The sequence below is a fragment of the Pagrus major genome, chromosome 21 (genome assembly GCF_040436345.1).
Source record: "Pagrus major chromosome 21, Pma_NU_1.0".
Classification (NCBI taxonomy): domain Eukaryota; kingdom Metazoa; phylum Chordata; class Actinopteri; order Spariformes; family Sparidae; genus Pagrus; species Pagrus major.
This window is the reverse complement of record NC_133235.1, coordinates 27,754,155-27,774,929: the sequence shown is the minus strand read 5'-3', so window position 1 is coordinate 27,774,929 and position 20,775 is coordinate 27,754,155. Positions and strand designations below refer to the sequence as shown.

Sequence of the window (20,775 nt, the reverse complement as noted above, 5' to 3'; positions counted from 1 at the left end):
TTTTTTTTACCAATAATTGATTTATCGTTTAGTCACAAAAATGTCAAGAAATGGTCAAAAAATGTGCATCAAAATTTCCCAGAACCCAAAGTCATGTCGTCAAATTGTTTCTTTTGTCCAACCAACAGTCCAAAACCCAAATAGTCTTAGTTCATTATCCTAAATGACAAAGAAAAGAGGCTAATCTGAAACCAGTAAAGAAAGGCAAGTATCTTTCTTTGGATCAGCTAATCAATTAATAGAGTAATTGCTGCAGCCATACACAGTAGAGATACACAGCAGATGATCAGGTCCTGGGTCAATGTTTCATCTGTCTAAAAATGTGACTACTATTGAGAGGAACATGCACACGCATGAATTCTTTGCAAGTGTTGGGTAGTAATTATCTTCACAGAAGCTACAGCAGAGTCCCATCTTGCTCTCAGTTGAACTTTTAGTCTATATAGACCACAAACGGATCTTCTTCAGGACCTGAAAAGGACAATTTCTGGTAAAAACCTTTGACTGATTAGGGTGATAGAAGTTGACATGGACATCATGTCCATGTAAAATAAAAGAAAATTGACACAAGATAGCAGTGTGTAGGCACTTTTTGTCACTATTTTTGCATAAAGAGTGACAAATGTCTTTGAGAAATGTATGTGAATTATTTTAGCATGAGTTTATTTCTAGATCTGCAATTTATACTAGGCAGGTCAATGTCTCACATCACAGTTGCTCAACACAGTTGGCAGGACAGGGTACATAAGATCCGGTGTCATGAGTTACAGTATATATAATCTCAGGCTTATATGCAACCTCAGGTTTAGTTAAGAAGAAAAAATAAATGAAGAGAGAAGCTTTAAGAAACCTATATGTCATGCACAGCAGAACTAGAGCACATCTTAAGCTGGGATCATCCCACCATTGATCCCCAACCAGTTCATATTACAACCATTTACACTGATTTCTTTATCCGACGACCTCTGACCTGATCGCAACACAACCAGCTTACATTACTGAGCTCCAAGTACAATGACAGTGTTAAAAAAAGATCTAATATGCTTAAGATGCGAGTGACCCACTGACGTAAAATCTTCAACCTGTGACGTTGTTCATAAGAAACCAGTGTAAGCTCTGTGGAGAAAGTGGGTCTTTGTCGAAGGATAAACCAACAAGACTACCTAACATGCTCCAGTTCAACAGTGCGACAGAAAAACAAACAACCAGTGAACAGCCCTGATACATGTTCCCATCTGTATATTCATTATAGGTTCCACAGTATGGCAAAATAAAAAATGACAACAAAACATTTTTGTCATTTTCATGTCGATCAAGTAGTCAAAATATAGGCGAGTAGTCCAAATTAGTGGTCAACTGATACTCGGTTTTTGGGAACAATGCCAATACTGATATAAGGGGTAACGGGACAAAATATACGCGGATACCGATACATTTGTGATAGGTCAATATCGGACGATAATTTAAATTCCAACTTCAGATGTTTCGAAATACTGAAGAAGTGGGAAAATATGAAAAAACACAAAAGCTAATTTTTCATTGCTTTGATTTCATACAATTTGGAAGTGAAGGCATGAATTTCCTGTGACTTTTTCAATCCAAAGAATACAATCTGAGATGTCAAAATGTTCTTGAAGGAGGCACCCTTTAAGCAAATACTGCTGAAGAAAATCACAACATTGAAAACCTACAAGTTGTGATCCTTCTCTTCATGCTTTCATAATGCACATCAGAACTACGCTTAATGTAAGACTATAGAGTCTTGATGCTATACTACCAAGTTAATGATCTCTGACTCTGAAGCTCACTGGGGGCAAAGTGCACACAAAGACGGTCCTTCCTCGTGGAAAGTGAGAAATTATAGTGCGCGCTGTCATCAGCCAGACAAGCATGAGTACACATAGGCAGGGCCACAAGCAAACCTTTATTTATATTGGACCAGCAGATTATACGGTGCGAGCGGCGCTCTGTCATTAAGTGGCTGCTCAGATATACGTGGCGGTTTGGAGGGCAGTGATCTCATAACACAAAGAGCCGTCTTTAAACACAAACTAGATTAAAAAAGGAGCTTCTTCTTATTATATCTTGTTAGAGGTAATAGGTACACGCTTCCCTCTTTTTTAAATTTTATTTACATTTTGTTCTTGAGCTGTAAAGCTGTCAATTTATAAACATTTTAATTTCTGCCATTTAACTGAAGACAAAAGGAAAGAGGAAATGAGAGGAAGAGGGTTTCTGCATTTTGATATTCATGTCAATCATTTTAAGAGTAAAGTTTGCATTCAGTTTTAAATGATTTTGAATAATAAAATAGCGTTCAGTGCACCCAGTGAAGCATTAGTCATTCTAGCTATTTAAAATATCAAAAACCCAGAAAAATATCACAAAATAATATTCTGCCCTGTATGCCACCCCGCCTCCTCCCCGTCCTCCCTCTCCCCATCATCACTGCTGCCCCGAGCTCGTCTCACCAGCCAGCTGTCCAAACAAATGTTACGTAGCCAGCGCTTATGTAATGAAGCATGGCAAGTGCTTAGCGCATCCTCTTAGCTACCCTGTCTCATGCCATCATCAGTTCAAACATGTCGGAGACTCTGAGTACGACTGAACCTCCCGTCTGTTCCTTCTGGCTAGAAAGTAGCTGGGACTTAAACAGTCGATGTTATGGATCACTGTGAGCGCTCAGGCTGAACGAATGGGTAATAAACACAAGTCTGCCTCTGAGCTTGTGGACAAAAGCTGCAAGATCAGCTGCTGCGTGTGTGAGTGAGAGTGAGAGACAAAGACAGAGAATGGGACAGAGACAGAAATACAAAGCTGGGAGGAAATAGTCACAGATCTGTGAGTGCGTGCGTGACTGAAAGCATTTGAAGATAACTTTGCTCTGCTTGCATGACTGGGATTAGGTAAATGACACATACAGTAGCAAGCTTAATGCAGTTCAAAACATACAGCACTTACAGCATAGAGCAACAGACATGATAAACGCAAAAAAAACCTGACAGCTGGCTTGTGTGCATCTGTGTATTGCATGTGTTAGAAACATTTACAAGTCACTGTGCAGAACATCACTTTGATACCGCAGAAAACAATACGTGGAGGGTTGTGCTGACTTGTAGACGTCTGAAGTTTTCTGTATTTCCGATTGTCCCTGCTGCGAGCACACATGCACAGATAAAAAAGCTGTCTTACCGTCTCATTCTCATCTGGGTACATACTGTCCCGTAGCTGAGCTGCCGCTGCGGAGAAATAAGTCTTGTAGCCGGCGGTGCTGGCGAGGACACTGATGATGCAGAGAAACACAGCAGCCTCTGCCTTATTCACAAACCCTCTCCCTGACTGACATGTCACTGTGGCAAACCAGATAATGTCACTCTGGGGGCCCTGCACACACTTGAACACACACAAACACACACAGACTCTTATTCACTCACACGTCCTTACATAAACACAGAGAGAGAGAGTGCTCTATGATGCTCGCTCTCCCCGAGCTGCCACAACACACGCTGCTTGACCTGCCCTCCCCTAATGCCATAATGCCACTCTGCACAACACACAACGCAGGATGCCCAAGCTGAAATAATAACCGATGCGCACGTCCACACACACACGCAGATATCCAATTGAAGCTCCCAGAGGGATTAAGAAAAGCTCCATAAAGTGAGGAACACTGTGCCCCCTGCCCCCACACACACACATCTTCTCCTCTTTGTCTCTAATCAAAGAAGTCATACAGGGCAGAGTTACGCTTTACACTGGATGATCCCCTATAATCACTATCCAGGATATTCATTATACTGTACTGCTGACTGTTGCTGCTCATTGCGAATCTAACTTTCATCACTCCTGTAGCTCTAAAATCTGCATTATGCTGTGGCCAAAAAATCATGTTCACTCTCTCCTTAACAAAAATCTATTTCTGTATGAGTGTGAAAGCTGTAAATCTTCTACATCTTGGCTGCAGTTTTTGCCACAACTCCCACACTCTTCTTCATATGTAAATTAATTTTGATGATGTTAAAACGACTTAAAAAACAACACTTCTGGATCCTTCACATATTAAACAGCTATCATTCAGAGACACTGGATCAATATCAGACCAATACTGACCTGTTAAAAGGACACTGCCTTTTTTTTTTCTTCTTTTCACGGAAAGTGTGCTTACAGCTCTTGGGTAGTACTACTGCATATGTGAAAAAGAAGTATAAAGCCTTTTGTGGCTCCAGAGGAAGCTGTATGTAATCTGATAAATTGCCTCCAGTTGTGCTTCTCAAGACCTGTAAATGCACTTTAATGTGTAAAATTGACGGAGTCGCCCTTTAAGTCGATCAGGTTCAAGCCATGACTTGACTGATCCACACTATACAAAGTTTCATGGTCTTTATAACCTGTCATATTTATTTAGACACAGTGGACTTTTTGGCACCACAGTGATCATTGGCCTCATGTTTTCTCACACAAAAATGATTGCAATGGTTTTCACGTGATGAGGTATTGAGATTCTATATTTCGGTAGAAGAGAGCACTTACATCAGTCAGTACTCTGTCTGCAGACAACCCAAACGAAGGTCTCGAAATGGTACTGGGACATTAAAGGTTGGATCTGTGGATCCCTACATGGTTTAAATTGCTAAATCTAAAGCATACAAGTTAATTTTTAGCGTTTTATCCAAAGAAAAACAAATTAAGGCAGCTGCTCCATCAGGACAGGGCTGGGCAATATATCGATTTTATATCTTTATTGTTATATGTGACTAGATATCGTCTTAAATTTAGCATATCATTATATGACATAAGTGTTGTCTTTTCCTGGTTTTAAAGGCTGTATTACAGTAAAGCAATGTCATTTTCTGAACTTACAAGACTGTTCTTCTTGTTCACTATACCCATGTATACCCATGATTATTTATCAAAAATCTCATTGTGTTAACAATTTGTGAAAGTACCAAAAGTCATCCCAACAATATTGTAGCAATATCGATATAGAGATATTTGGTTGAATATTAACATCATCGTAGCATTTTGTTAAATAGTGAGACATATAATTGTGTAATTGCCGCTATACAGTTACTTTAAAGCCATGTAAAGTAATTTTACTTTACAAGTGTCCACTGTCGTCACCTTTACGACACCTTTCATAGCAAAGTATGTCTTTAAAATCTATGGTTGTTCAAGCATTTGAGGCGGTGTTGCAAAGCAATGAGCCAGTCTTGCTTGCTTTATGGCAATATTGGATTCACAGCTTTTTTTCATTAACATGATGATGTAAGCGCCATAATTACACATGTATTTCATTTTGCTGGATTAGTCAAACTTCTGTCAATGGTTTCTCAACTGGATTTCAAGAAATGCACTATATAATAAAGCATAGTGACATATAAAGTTAATTATATTGGGATTAAAATTATTATCCATAGCTCTAAATATGTGTAATTTTGCGTTTTTTACCCTTCAGTAAGCACTTCTTTTCAACACTGACTTTAGCGCTGGTTCAGTGATTTGTAGTGTTGAAGCAAGTTAATATTGCAGTGCTTGAACCTAAAGAGGTTAAGTTGGACGGATGGACCAGAGCTCGAGGAGGACCAAGTGAATTTTAAATGAAAGCAGACAGAAAAGGAGTGAGAGGAAGAGAGAGACACAAAGTGAGGGTGTCAAACCTGGCCTTACCCTTGCTCTGTTACACAACAGCCAAACACACTGCAAGGGAGTGGGTTTGCTGCCAGACCGCCTGAAGCTCTGTGTGTTTGTGTGTGTGTGTGTGTTTGTGTGTCTCAGGTTGAGAACAGTACTATGAACCCCTCAGGGCTGCTTCATAACATTGGCGATGAGCTTTAAAACTGACACAGTCTGCGCTGCTCTACTGAGACTTTCATGCTTATTCCCAACTGAACTGCTGTTTGCTGACGGTGATTTTCCTGAAAAGGAGACATCTGTGAAGTCATTCTGAGTCTCAAATCCCAAAATACACCAGAATCCACAACAGAAACAGTGCAGCAAAGATGTAGTCTTGGTTAGTCAATACCATGGCATTTCAAGACAGGACGAAGACAACAAAAAATGTATATGGAACAATCTTGATATTTAATTCATCTTTAAAATAATTCTCAAACAAAAATGCAGGTTCAAGATTCTGTTTTTCTTATCTTCTAGGTAAATAAACTGATTTTCTTTAGATTTTTCAGCCACAACAAGATGACTGAAGATGAAAATTCATGAACAAAGTTATAAATCATTCAATCAAGAAAATACTGCAGATTAATAATAAGTAAAATCATCATTAGTGGCAGCCTCAATAGACCGAGCACGTCACTGTGCTGGCGGTCACAGTCATCTGGTTGAATAGTGACCCAGATGTGAGAGAAGTGGGTTTTGTGACAGAAGGTCAGCAGTTGTAATCCACAAACAATCTGTCAGGAAACACGACGGAGGAAGATAAGATGGAAAAAGAAAGAATGCAAACATAGAACTGAGGTTATCCAAAACATAATAAAACTACCTTTTTCAGCAGTAAGAGCGGCATGTCTGGGAAAATATGTGGATTGCTTACTTAATTTCAATGTCACTCCCTTTCTGTCAACAGTTGCAGAAGGGTGCAGCTCAGTAGTCAAAAGCAGAGGAAGGAGCTCATGTATAAACTGTATCAATGGAAAACCCGAGGCACAGTTATAAAAAGAAACTTTCTCAACTGCAATTAATTCATGCTTTATTAAAATTCTATACAAATCGGAGCCCATTGTTAATTATGTTTCCATCTGGGGGTCCTCAGCATGAAAACATTTGGGCCCCCCTGAAAGAGAAGATGATTTAGCATCTAAATAACCCTGCAGTGAGTCCTGACTCTCCCTGCCAACATGTGATATAATAAGCCTTTTTAATAAGGCACAGAAAGAGAATTAACAGTAGTGCAGATGGTCTGGCTCCCATTAACAGATCCCTCAGTGTGTGTGTGTGTGTGTGTGTGTGTGTGTGTGTGTGTGTGAGTGAGTGAGAGAGAGAGAGAGTGTGTGTCTTTGCATAACTGACATAAATGGTGCCCTTGCTGAAGACCACTTGACTCAGTGCATGTGTGTGTGTGGGAGTTGAATGAATGACTGAATTAATGAATGACTTATTTTTATGTGCTCCGGACGCTCATTAATGTGTACGGGTGTGTTCAGCCACTTAAAGTACGAATAGGTGCGACAGTGTGAAGACATGCACTTGCCAAATCAACTTCCTGCCACACTTGGTAATCAAACAAATGAGGAAGTGCTTCCTCCAATCAATCATCCTGCTGGGAGTCATTAGTTGATTACAGCTGTCATAGAGAACGATGGGAGTCTGCAGGGTTGAGTGGGGGTTATTGACTGTGACAATCAAAGAGAGAGGCTAACTCTTAAGGGTTTGTTAGTTTCAAAAGTGAGACGCCAGGCGGAAGCTAAAAACAGTGTGCCAAGAAAGAGCAACTGATTAATGGACTCAGAAGGTCCTCGTTTTTGGTGAGCCATAGGACACAACTTTGGAAATAAATTAAAACTTTCTCAAGTATTGTAGACTCCCCTGGAAATGCATAGAGACAGACTAAGGTTGATCACACAGAGGCTCACCGCTATAATCGTGGCAGCTTCAAAAATGCCTCTGAAAAGTGTGTCGGACAAAAGCTGGACTGTATGTGCAACCAGGCGAACAAATAAAATTAATGGTAAAAGTGGTGGGACTCGGGGCCTTGCACTGAAAAGTTGAGAATATTTCAACTTCTGAGACCAGCTAGAAAAACGTGCCTGCCGTAAGGCCCCAATCACACAGATACTCATCACTACAGATGGAAAAGTGTCTTTAAGCACCTGTGGAGCGGTGATATGTGTGTAACCACCCATTATATGTTATTAATGGAAACAGCGGTGTGACTATGTGCCTTGCACTGCAAAGTTGAAAGTATTTCAACTTCTAAAATCTGCTAGAAAAACATGCAGCACTGCACAAGGGAGGAGTGCACGGCAGGCGCACTGTAACTGAGGAAATCAATGGTTTTGCTGGCAACACCTTTCTAGCGATTGTGTCTCCTGTTATCAGCCGCTAACAGAACCAGGTCACTACAGAAGGCAATAAAGTCAAAGGGGAATTGTGGGTAAACTAGGGCTAAACTAACTAACTAACTAACTAACTCTAATATGGACAGTCATGGTATCAAAACATCACGCTAATGCTCAGATTTGGTCAATATCAGTTAAAGAAGCCATTGTTATGTAGTTATAAAAGATTAATCTGTTTGCTGATCGAAAGAAAATTAATCACCAACTATTTTGATTATTATTTTCGAGCTAAATGTCTAACGTTTGCTGGTTCAAAAGAAGCAATTTGAAGGAATTTTGGTAAATTATGATGAGACATTTTACTGACTAAATGATTATTCATGAAAATCAGCAGATTCCTCGATAATGACAATAATCATTAGTTGCAGCTCTATTACTCACAAAGAATTAAGTATCGGACAAATACTACGGTGGTGTTTTATAGGAGAATTAAGTCTGTATCACACCACCATAGTGCCACAGTGCATCATATGAGGTTTGCTACTTGATGCAAGACCAAAGATTAAAATGTGCCATGACACATGACAAGAGAAAAAGTCAGAGTTCAGCAGCCAGGATTTGACATTTGATGGCACGAGTGAAAAAAAAAAAGAAGCTTTTTTTTGCTTTTTTTTAACCAACAGACTTAATCATGTAAAGTTAAAGCACACAGTGTATAGCATACTCAGTGTTTCTCACAAGTACTGTTGGATTATTATGATCCTGAAGGAAGAAGGGTGATGAAAAGCAGAATGGATGAGGCGGTGCAGTGAAGCAGCAAATTAAAACACACTGAGACCTTGACAGCCACTATATTCAGAGGCTGGGGGGGGGGAGGCATTTGCTTCACTGGACATAATGTCCAATCCACCTCAGCCAGGGGCTTTAAAACCTACTGTATGCATGAAACTATCAAGTGAGATCTCTGTTGGTAACTTCAACATTTTCAAAATAAGGATCAATGGCTGTTGGGCTTATACGAAACTCAATATTAATGTTGTGATCCTGCTGTGCTATTTTACAAAATCCCTGCGCAATTTATTTTATTGCCTTATAGTTGTGTTGCAGGATGTCTCCTCTGAAATATGTGCCTTAAATTGTGGATGCTGTAGACAGTACCAAATGGGGTAGGTGGTGTGGATAATAGACTGGGGAAAGTATTGTTTACCTTGATTATGTGTTTTTTTACCAAACCCCCACCTGTGTTCACTGATCTGCCAGTAATGCTCAAAAGCAACATTAAACCAACTTCTACCTCAGCTACAACTCGACCTGAGCTAAGCTGAACTAACAGCGAAGACTCCAACTACAACACTCCCTGTAGCTGTAGCTGTGCTATTATCAATTCTCACTACTAGAAGGGTTTTACTGTGAAGAAGCAATGGGAAGTCTTGATCTTGCTTTAGCAGCAGGACTTTGCCCTTATGGTGAGTGAGGCCTCCTGTAATGTCCTGTACAAGGCAGTTGCACTGAAAATAAAATAAAAATAAACACAACAGGCCTAACTTCACGCCAGGAAATGGCACAGTTAAGTTCATGCATGCATAAAAAAGGTAAAACCATTGTGATGTAGGGACGCTCTCTGCTCTCTCCCTCACTGCCAAGGATACTTACTTTTGGTCAACAGTATCAAGCTGAACTTGATGGAAAAGATTTGCACAGATTTACTGACAATTCCATGAAATTAAGAGAGTTTGTCATGACCTTTATGTAAAAAAAATGAATGAATAGAGAAACTAACTTGATAAAAGCCCATTTTATTAATATATCCCTCAGATATCATCAGAATTCAGTCAGCAGTGTCTGAGATACCACTAATGAGAAACACATGAATGCCCATTTTCTGAAATCAGTGATATTTTGGAAAGATGATATGCAACAACCCCACACTTCATTAAAAAGCAACTCATCTGTCTGAGATAATGACTAATGGATGACACTTTCACAGCCCAACATTCAACTGCTGAAGAAACGTGGCAATGAATGAAGCCTGGAGGGTGGTGAAAGTTGACTAGTCACTAAAGTGGTGACAAAGTAGGCCCGGGCGTCAGGTCCAGTGTGGCAGATAAGAGCCTGGCAAGGAGCTGTGCAGCTCGGCACACTCATGAGCAAGGAACTAAGCAGAAGGCGCTGGATGAGCTGCCAATAAGGAACAAGGCCAAGGCAGCAGGAAACATTTACTCTGCTGCTTTCCTGTCACATTCAGTCATCCTTCTCCTGCTTTAAAAGTCCCTCGTTTATAATTACACTAAAGGAAAGGAAAGACATAAGAGGAGATAATATGAGAGGAGAGGTAGGGTTTGCATATTTTAGGAAGTCCTGACTCACACCTGGGCTGTTGTCACCAGCAGTGTGCTGACAGAACAGAGGAAAAACAAACATACAGCCCACTGAAACTGAGGCAGTTTCTCTTCACCAGGCCTGTGTTTTGGAAACAGCCACCTTCTGGATTACATGAGCTTTGTAGGACTGTGTATCCACCTGACAAAACAACAATCAATCACTTAATGAAGACAACCAGTCAAATGCTTTTAAATTATGCAAATGGCTGTTTGTGTTGCTCTATTCACCATACAAAAACAATCTATAGAATAGCTGGTCAAATTTGACCTCCACAAGTCATTTACATGTTCTGATAAGGGAAAATACAGGTGGATGTGAAGAATATCACATCATTTAATGTCTCTACTATAGGAGGACACCTCGACTCCATCATCAGTTACATCATGGCCACGATTTGACTTGTAAAACATTGTTTTCTTGTTATCATTAATTTCCAATATTAAACTTTAGCAACATAAAGAAACACACATACTTTTGATTTTTTTTAAATCACACTTTACTTTCACACAATGCTGGACTTGTCTGCATTACCAAAAACCAGCTCGACTACTTTGACCTTTCTCCTGCCATTTAAATGGCACACAGAGGAAGGAAGGAACTCCACTGTGGACGGGGGGGCGCTTTCAGAGAATATACGGACTTTGAAATTGTATATGCTCACTTTTAGATAACCTTTAAAAACACAACATACTGAGTCAGTGGTTACGTCATTGTGTGATGCATCGCTCTGAAGTCAGTACCTCTAAAAGTAAAGTTGACAGAGAGTTGGAGTGACCAAAACTTGAGTAAGAAACTTACAGCCCAGTGTCAGGAGATATTTAGTGGATGGGAAGCCTAATCTTGTCCGAGTCTTTTTAGTTAGATTAATTACAAGAATTACTTTGATAGCACTGAGGGAGACTGAACGCTTTGACCAAATGTCTTGTTCGTTCTTAAAGTCAGTTTCTGGGGTATCTGGGTTTCTTATAAAGTGTATTATTCTGTATATCTTAAGCTTAAACTCTGTGAGAATGTGCATTTGTTATGTCTTGTATTGTGGTTATAATAATGAATGAGAAAAGGAAAATCAAGAATGTAAAGAGCTGCACACTGAAAGTGGACCGTAGCAGGCAAAGTAACCTGAGAGTCAACTGTAAAGAGAGAAGGAAAAAGATTGACAAACAGCCAAATATCATTAAAAAATGTGCAAAAGCTGCTTCAAATGTGTCAAGGTAAAGTATAAAGTGAAGAAAATGATTTTTCAAAGCAATAGTTGTACTATGTGACTATATTGTTTCCCATGGAGCCGTGTCAAAGTTGCTATTTATGACATTTAAGTATTGGTATTCAGGTCAAAGTCCACAAACTGTAAAAGTACTACTCTATACATGTGTAACTTGAACACAACTTACACTACAATCCCCTCCTTTCTGTACACAAAAAAAGGGTGTACACCCAGTGGCAGCACCACACAGACCCGGTTTCTATTTTCTCTCTGGCCTTTGTTCAGCAGCAGACTGAGCTAATGATTTCAGGAACAAACACCCCCACTGACCAGACTCACAAGTAATCAGCTGCCCCATCTCACTGAGCCATTCTGACTGAAGCTGCATTTGTCCTGCACCTCAGTAGCTTTAGGCCCGGAGTGACGGATCGCTCTCCTGTTCGACAAAACTGTCAGAACTGGGTCAAGAGATCGGATCACCCAAAACATGTCAGACACCTTTAAATGAATAAGATGGGGGGAAAATAAGTTCACAAATCTGGTGCCTATACCAACATAAAATGAATGACTTCAATCATCTCATGTACTGTTGAATGAAGGCAGAATAGAAATAGAAAGAAAGTAACAATCACAGGTTACTTTACATTGTTCAGCTACAAATGTTCTCCACAGAAAGAATGGGGAAGCTGAACAGTACCATTGTAAAACAGCTGTCGACAGATACTGACAATGATCTGAAATGAGCAAATGTCTGCAGACGGGTCCAATGAATGATACGGTATGTGCCCTAGACTATTGCCTTTCATGCTGCATGTGCAGTGATACAGTAAGTTCTGTGTATTAGTCTTTGATTTGTATTCTAACTAGAATTACTGCCTCATGGTTGCATGTCTCTTTCAACCAGTCAAGTTGCAGTTTACATCCATGTCTGTCCAGACTCATAAACTGTAATAAAAAGGTAATAAGTGTAGTTCTTGGCAAAATTGAAGTCTAATCTATATTGGCATGTATGATTTCAGTGGATAGTTTCAACAACAACAGTCACATGAAGCTCAATATTAGCAAAACTCATAAGCTTGAGGTCGACTACTGCTCTGTGTTTATTAGTGTGTAAGTTCATTGAGAGAATCAGAAAGCAGTTATATTCCTTTCATGTGTTTACATGATTGGCCAATAAAGCTGATTCTGATAGCACAAAAAGTTCAAGCCACGACAGTAGACGACACTTTAAACATGGATGTTGCCACAAATTCTAAAACATGGATGCTTCAGACATGTCTTCAACCCGGCAGCACTGAAAATCTGTACAATCTGTACAGTTTCAAGGTGGACACTCATAAAATAAAATAATATTAAAATGTGTATGTTGACTTTACCTGGAGATGTTCAGTGGAACTGCTGCTCAGTTCGTCTCCTGACTCTGAGTCATTGGTGCGTCGGTCTTCACCTGCAGAGTCACAGTGTTGGGTGCTGTCCACATCCAGCGGGGTTCTGACCAGCTCCGGGGATCGAGCTCTGTTGCGGGGTAGAGTGTTGGACTTTCCTTTGTTTTCCGGCTGGTGGCCTCCAGCGTGGACAAGGATGTCAGCCAGAGCTCGGTCATGGTCGGTGGGAGTGCTGGGGGCATGGTGGTGGTTGCTGTCCCTTCGGTGAATCGGGGGACTGAAGTGCCCAGAAGAGGCAGTTTGTGCAGAGGGTGAGCGCCGATAGTTAGACTCACGTCTGTGAAGATTCTCAGGAGGCTGGTCCTGGAATCCAAGATCCAGACTTGACGGCTTCACCCAGAGCGCACCCCCAGTTTGTTGAGATGTGTTGCCGGTGGCAGCAGGAGGATGTGGGAGAGGTTTAGGAGGTGGCATGAGGGCTTTGCGGACTTCGCGGACATACTGAGCAGGTACATAGAAAGCTTTAGTCCCCTCTTCCTTCTTCACTTGCCACCAGTCCTCGTTGGTCTTCTTGATCAGCATGTAGCATTCCCCCTGGTGGATGGTAATGAGGCGGTCTTTGGCCTTGTATTCATAGTCGTACTCCACCTCAATGTAGACCTGGCCCGGAGCAATAGGCAGCTCTGCCATGATGCCTCCGACTGTCCACGAGGCAGCTCACCGCAAGAGGAGGTTTATTAGCATGGCTTCCTGAGCAGACCTGGAGGGGACACAAGTACATAAAGTAAGTATTCAATATAACACTCAGAAAATCCTTCAGCACAAAGAAAGTAAATTTCATTATCAATTAATCTGACAATTGATTTCATGGTTAATCAATTAATCGTTAAGTTTATAGAGTGTAAAAAAAATCAGAAAATATGCTCATCACAACTTCCAAGAATCCAAAAATGACATCCTCTACTTGCTTCTTTTGTTAAATTAACCATCCAAAAAGCCAAAAACTTGTCATTTGCTATCATAACTGACAAAGAAAAGCAGCAAAGCCTCACATTTGAGAGGCTGGAACCAAAAAATGTTTTTTCTGCTACTAGGTAGTATCAAGAGGTAAGAAGAAAAAGAAAAGGCAATACAATAATGGTAAAGTTGTTTAAGCTGTGATGAGCCTTAAGGATAACTATCATCGAGTAAAAATTGTATAAAAAGTACAAAAAGTAAAACAACAATCTTATATTTCTTCTCCCCAGGTGACCAAGCTTTTGTAATGTATTTATACGTCAGAAAATGCCTCTTCCTTTTCTGTCTTCTTATGTAACCTTTACTACAACATAGACACAGACAACAGTCTCTTTTAAAGCCTAATACTCACCTAACCCAATCAGAACAAATAAACGAGACACAAACTGAAGCCCTTTAATCCTCTTCAGAGGCTGCACAGCTTCAGAGCGCCACATAAAGTCAGACAGAAGGAGTGGAGACACTAATGTGACTCACATGGTCTTCTTCCACTAATGTATCTCTGTTTTTCTGTGTCCAACTCTGTTCCTCTGTCTGCTAATGACGGCTAGTCAAGCACCAACTGAGGCATGCTGAATGCACAGATTAGTCGAATCACACACATAGTTTCTTGCTGAAGTCACATGTGTACACACACACACACACACACACACACACACACACACACACACACAGAGAGAGAGAGAGAGGGACACACACACACACACACACACACACACTCTCTCTTACAACATGAGGTGAGGCTCCAGCACACCTTGAGCAACCTGAGCTTTGAAGCGTTTGAAGCGGTTTTTTTTTACAGTAAAAATGTAATGGAGTTTAAAAGGCACATCTTATCTGAAGTGAACTTTGGGGTCAGACATGAGTTCAGTGAAACTAATCCACGGGGCAAATCAAGACAATAACAGAGGCCAAAGCTAAGAAAATGTTTCATTATATTTGGAGTGCACGTTTAGCCCGTGGGCAGGATGAGATCTTGTCATACCTTGCCTCGGGCTACCTCTGTGCTATTTCGATAGAAAGAGACGGCACTAAATTGCTGCTAGTGCCAGTTTGAGCCTAGGGTAGTAGTAGGAAAAGATATATTTTATGCTCTAACAAGCTTAAGAGTTCAAAGATGTGTATCATGCTTGGATAACTTTGTGTAAAGAAAGCAGCACATGTCTTGCTGCAGTGTTGCAGGTGTATTACAACACTGACTTCTAAACATATTACTAAAACTTCCTGGATTGCTGGTGAGCTAGAAAATGAAATGTTTGCAATTGCTAGCAATTAATGCAGACCCTTCATATGGCCCAAAAGTCTGAGATCACACTGAAAAGCTTTTATTCTGTCATGTATAGCTGGAAATAATATGAAGGTTTGAGGATTCGGAAAGTAAATGAAAACGTAATAAGTCAAATTGTTGTTCTTATCAAAGAGAGGCTTTCTCAGCGTCAAATCATGGCTTGACTAGAGGTTTCTAGGAGGCAGTAAATGCTTTACAGAAACTGGATCAGGTGTATCCATAACATGATCAGGTAAACCCAAAGTGACCCCACCATCAGAAGGTCAACACATCAAGTTTAGTTCCCTGAGAGATAGAAAAGAAACATCATCACAGATACAGAATTTGCTCAAATCAGCAAACGTCCTGTCAAAAGAAGGCTGTCTCGCAGCGGTCTCAGAGGACGAGTAGCAGTTTCTAAACCACTTCTCAGGAGGTGAAACAAGGCCAACTGCTGGAGTTGGGCAAAGAAATACCAGAATTTCCCAATGGATGACTGGAAAAAAGTTCTACTTACTGATGAATCCAGGTTAGAGATCTGTGTCAGTAACAGAAGGGTGTATGTGAGGAGATGAACAGAAGAGAAACAGTGATACATGGTGGGGGGGAATATTCAAGTCTGGGGGTGTTTTGCCTACCCTGGATTTGGAAACCTGCACTGAATCGACTCCACTGTATCCTTCGGAGACATGCTACACCCTCTGGTTTCAATCTTTGTGGCGAATGATTCATACTACAGCAGGATAACGAGCCCAAACACACCTCAAAGTTTTGACAAAACTAAAGAAGACCGAGGAGTCATAGACTTTCCTCCACAGTCACCTGACTTCAACCCCATTGAATATTTATGGGGGCACCTGAGGACTGAGAAAGCCAAGCACTCTGTGATATTACAACAATCTTTGTAAACACTGTGAAATCATGCTCGGATAAGTAACATGACAATAGGACTGGAGGTGTAGCAGTTGAAGACTTTTAAATGTGTACTCAGAAATATCAGACTATGTTTATCATTTTGACTTTGTTTCATTCGATGAATCTGAATCTTCATAACATTTTACATTTTAATGGCTACTTTATTAAAGATGGTGCAGTCTGACTAGATCTGATCTGATCTGATCTAAATGAAGTGGCAGGATATTACAGCGTCAGTAGCAGTTAAAGCAGGATATTACAACTCATCAGTGAGTCACATGCAGTGAGAACAAGCCTGAAGAAACCAAGAAGATGACTATTATTTTAATGAGCATCAAGACAAGAAATCTGTCTTTCTGCTTTTATACTCAGGATGCACAAACAGACACTGACCCACCAAACCAACCATCCAGACAGACAAAATCCTGAATATGGATCAATTCAGGGATCATACTTCCAATGTAGGATTTTGCCAGCCTATTAAGAGTCTGAGGAATCCATAATGAGCATATTATGGGAAGAAGTATCCACGTTCTACAAAGCGACATGAGCCACACCCTTTTATAACCTCTTGATTTACAGGCACAATAGTAAGGTTAGTGGTGTCACCATTAAAGTGGCAGCTGAACAGTAAACATGGGTAAGGCAGCTCTTATGTAATATTACTACTGCATCTGTTACCTTTGCCAGCTGTGCATTAGCTGAATAAAGATCTGTGATTGGATTACTCTGATACAGTGACCGCAGGGATAATATCGCCATGGATTACCTCGCGGGTTCAGGCTAACCGGTACTGAAGGAAATCTCACCAACACTACGTCCATTAGCCAAATTAAACCAAACAAACACTGCCTCCGATGCCAACTGAACTAAAGCTGACATATCACGGGCATATCACGACAAGAGTGGACAGCTTTCCTCATTAACCTGTGACCTGTTCATTGAGCTGGCTAACCTGACAGGTAGAAGACAGCTTTTCTTTAATTTCTGTCTAACCCTCATCCTTCTACCTGAACTTTTTCTTACTAAATAATAAGCCTCGTTTATGAATCAGTTTGCCAAAAAACAATCAGGATGTTCACCCATGACTGCACAGCCACACTTCCAGGTTTTCAATCAGCTTTTACCTTCATCATCCAGCGTCGGTGTGAGATTTGATCTGTGCACATTGCGACACTGAATGCTCTATGACACAATCTGTCACGGTGATGCACTTCATGTAAAAACTCTGTGGTTTGCCCACCTTATCTTTCCTGTACTTTTCCGATCCTAATAACTCAGAGCAAACACGAGGGCCTGGCTTCCTCAACCTGCTCAAAAGCAAATATCATTCCTCTGAGGCGCTCTTCTACGAGTATCACTTGGCTGGTAAATAACTAAATATGTCTGGGAAATTTTGCGACTTTAGTCACTGCAGCAGCTAGACAAAAGTTAATTTTGTGCAAGATGTGCCTCCCTTGTGCAAGATTTCCCCTGGTTGTTTCTCTTCGCTTGTTCACTTCTTTGCAATATCCTGCAAAGGGTTTAGGGTAAATCACCAACCAGTTATTTTCACAATTATTCGCTTAATCATTTAGTCTATAAAATGTCAAAAAATGTGAAAAATTATTATCACAATTTTCCTCCTGTCCAACCAACAGTCCCAAACCCAAAGACTCTTTATTTACTGTCATAAACGACAAAGAAAGCAGCAAATCTTTACATTTAAGAAGCTGGAACCAGTTAATGCTTGACATTTTTGCTTGAAAAATGACTGTAGTAGCAACTCTAATCTGACAGCTGTCGATTTAGATGGATACACCTCATCTCACATGACAGCCGAGTCACCAGAATAAAATGTAAGCATATACCGTTTCTGCAAACCACTGATACGTTCACATTTGTTAATGTCATTGGCTACGCATCATAATGACATTTAAACAATATGTGTTGTATTATGTTCACATGTTTATGACAGGACTTTCTTATCAGAAGGTGGATTCACCAGAGACCAGACTGCCAGGCCAGTGACTGCAGTTTGAGACTGTTTCAGCTGCACATGTAAGAGTGAAACCATTGAAGAGGAACTACAGTGTTTTAACATTTTTAAGTCTGATGGTGGCAAAAACCGGGTGTTTTTAACAAACTGTTGTTGGTTTTATATCTAAAACCAACAACAGTATTTAAAAACTTATTTATGTTGTGTCAACAAATGTTCCGTGACATTACAGCTCATGTATAAACATTAATGCAACAAATCTGGAGACAAAAGCGTTTTTGTATTTTCAGTTCAAAATCCAATTGGGCTTCTATGAAACTTCTCTGGTTGTTAAGTAGAGAGAAAATATTTTAGAGCGGCAAATAAATTGATTAATCGGTCGGTCAACTGACCGGAAATTGCCAACCAGTTCTTGGATTTGTTGCTATTTTTGGTTGGATGTGATTATAACCTGAATTTCTCTGGGTTTTCAGCTGCTCGTCATATAAAACAAAGGATTTGAAGAAGCTACCATGGCCAGTAGGAAACCGTTTTTGGCTTTTTTTCACTGTCTTCTGGCAAGTCTATGAACTCAACCCATTGAGAAAATACTCTGCTAAATATATGATAATGGCAATAATCATTACTTGTAGTTAAACCAACAGAACACCACTTCCTGTCCCTCTTAAATAACGTCTCTTTCCAAATAATATCCTAGCATTCAAGCTGGGTACCACAAAGAACACACAAATGAATCAAGACTATTTGTTTACTCTTAATCTCCTTATTGAAAAGCATTTAGAAGGTTGAGTGTCTCTTTCACTTATCTCTGCCCAGATTAAGCTCCGGCATCGGCACCGCTATTTAGCAGACAGCACAAATCTTCTCAGAGTCCAATCAGCAAAATCAGAGGAAGCACCTTAATTTGATGTGATGGTAATAAGATTTACAGCAGGTTGTGGGGTGGATGGGTGGGTCAGAAGAATAAAACCATCCAGAGCTACAAGACATGATGGCTGGACCTCAGCTGAAGAGTATAGACCGATGGTAAGGTATGGACGAAATGTGTGTGGGACTGTTTGAACTGATATGTGGTGGAAATTGTGCCGTTGTCAGCACATGTAGGAAACACACCCTCCCATTTTCTCCTGCCTCAGCAGAACAGAAAGCAGCACCTTGGAAAGGTTTGGGGTTTTTTTTCACCATTAACCCATGAAACGTTTCTACTGAAACATGGACGAGCGAGCAGCAGAGTTAGCTGCTCTGCATCGGCTCTCACATGACACTCGTTAGCAGAGTTGAGACTGTTTCTATCCAGAGGCGGGCTGCCAGTGATTACTTTGAGTGAGTTATTTTCATCAGAGAGAGCACATTTCTCTCCCATTATGGAGTTATTTAAAGAGAAGGGAAAGGAGGTTGGAGAGATGATTATCAGACTCACTGAGCTCATTTGAAGAGTTCACTACGAAACAGCCATGATGTGCAACTTACAACTTGAAGTGAAAAATGACACCTTCCCCGTCTCTTTCCTTTGCCTGGATAAACACAAATATCATACTTCCATCACTATTGTACTTCGTTTTCCACCGTTTGAAGAATGACTGCAGCTCTTCCATCATCTTATTGTGCCCCTGTCGTCTGCTATGGTTTAACAGTACCTGAGTGGAGAATAAGATCTACAAACTGTTTATCTAAAAGCACTTAACCTCTAATATTTGCAAAATGGTAGTGGATGGAAAAGTACATTACTCTGCATTTTCCTTTGCTGATTTTCTAGCCTGGGAACCGGACACATCTGTAAGCTCATGTTTCATTTGCTCTGGCAGATACGTCTGGCCAACCTCCTATTCAGACAGATTTCCCTCCATCCTGGCTTGTGACGGGCCAATCACAGCCATTTATTGACTTTGGGGCGGGTTTGATAGGATGACTGACAGAGAGGAGCGTCATCAGATTTGAAAAGTCACTTGTTTCGCTGCTCTGATTAGTTGTACAGGCTCATGAAACTCAGATCAAACTGTCAAACTAGGCAGTGCTGATCAAATATGAATCCAGATTTTGTTACTGCATTGCCGGTTTCTCTGCTCAAATATATTCAGAAGCACATTTTAATGTACAGATGGGCTTTAATCTGGAAAGGTCTGTGACCGGGCCACTATCTTATCTGCTTGAAAACAGACCAAGAAATGCCCCAAATTGCATGTGTCACACATTTTGTTTCTCTGATTGGTTGAAGGTCCAAAAGCATTTTGGTCTGCACCTGCTGATAACGTCCATTGGATATCTAAACTGAGCCGAGAGGCAATTTGGTTATGTATGGTAAAATGAATAGTAAAAATCATCATCTTAAATTTAGTGACATGACAGTCCTAAGTGGCAGAAGTTATAGAGATAGAGACAAACAAAAACCATCAGCATGGCTCAATATCACGCTTGATAAGTGAGACGATGTGATCTTAGGAGAAATCACAGTTTGTAACATCAGGAACGAGCACAGCCAGTCAAGTACTGCACTGTGACCTTCACACGTAATCACAGCAAATGTAGGTCCACGTTTCCCAAAACAGCTTGGATTCAGCACAGGCTGTCCCAGTTAGGCACCTCTCACCGCGACTTTCCTCGAAACTCAACTCCCT

The 20,775-nt window shown here is 40.5% G+C and overlaps 1 protein-coding gene across 7 annotated transcripts in view; it reads right to left on the bottom strand.

The window, feature by feature from the left end:
• The window catches only part of LOC141016247 (rho GTPase-activating protein 12-like), a 57,337-nt gene that overhangs the window by 35,018 nt on the left and 1,544 nt on the right, over nt 1-20,775 (bottom strand). For all 7 annotated transcript variants that reach the window (XM_073490498.1, XM_073490500.1, XM_073490501.1 and 4 more), the window contains exon 2: nt 12,975-13,743. In XM_073490498.1, the coding sequence (XP_073346599.1) occupies nt 12,975-13,673 (699 nt within the window). In that variant the 5' untranslated portion in view covers nt 13,674-13,743. The remainder of the gene's footprint in view (nt 1-12,974; nt 13,744-20,775) is intronic.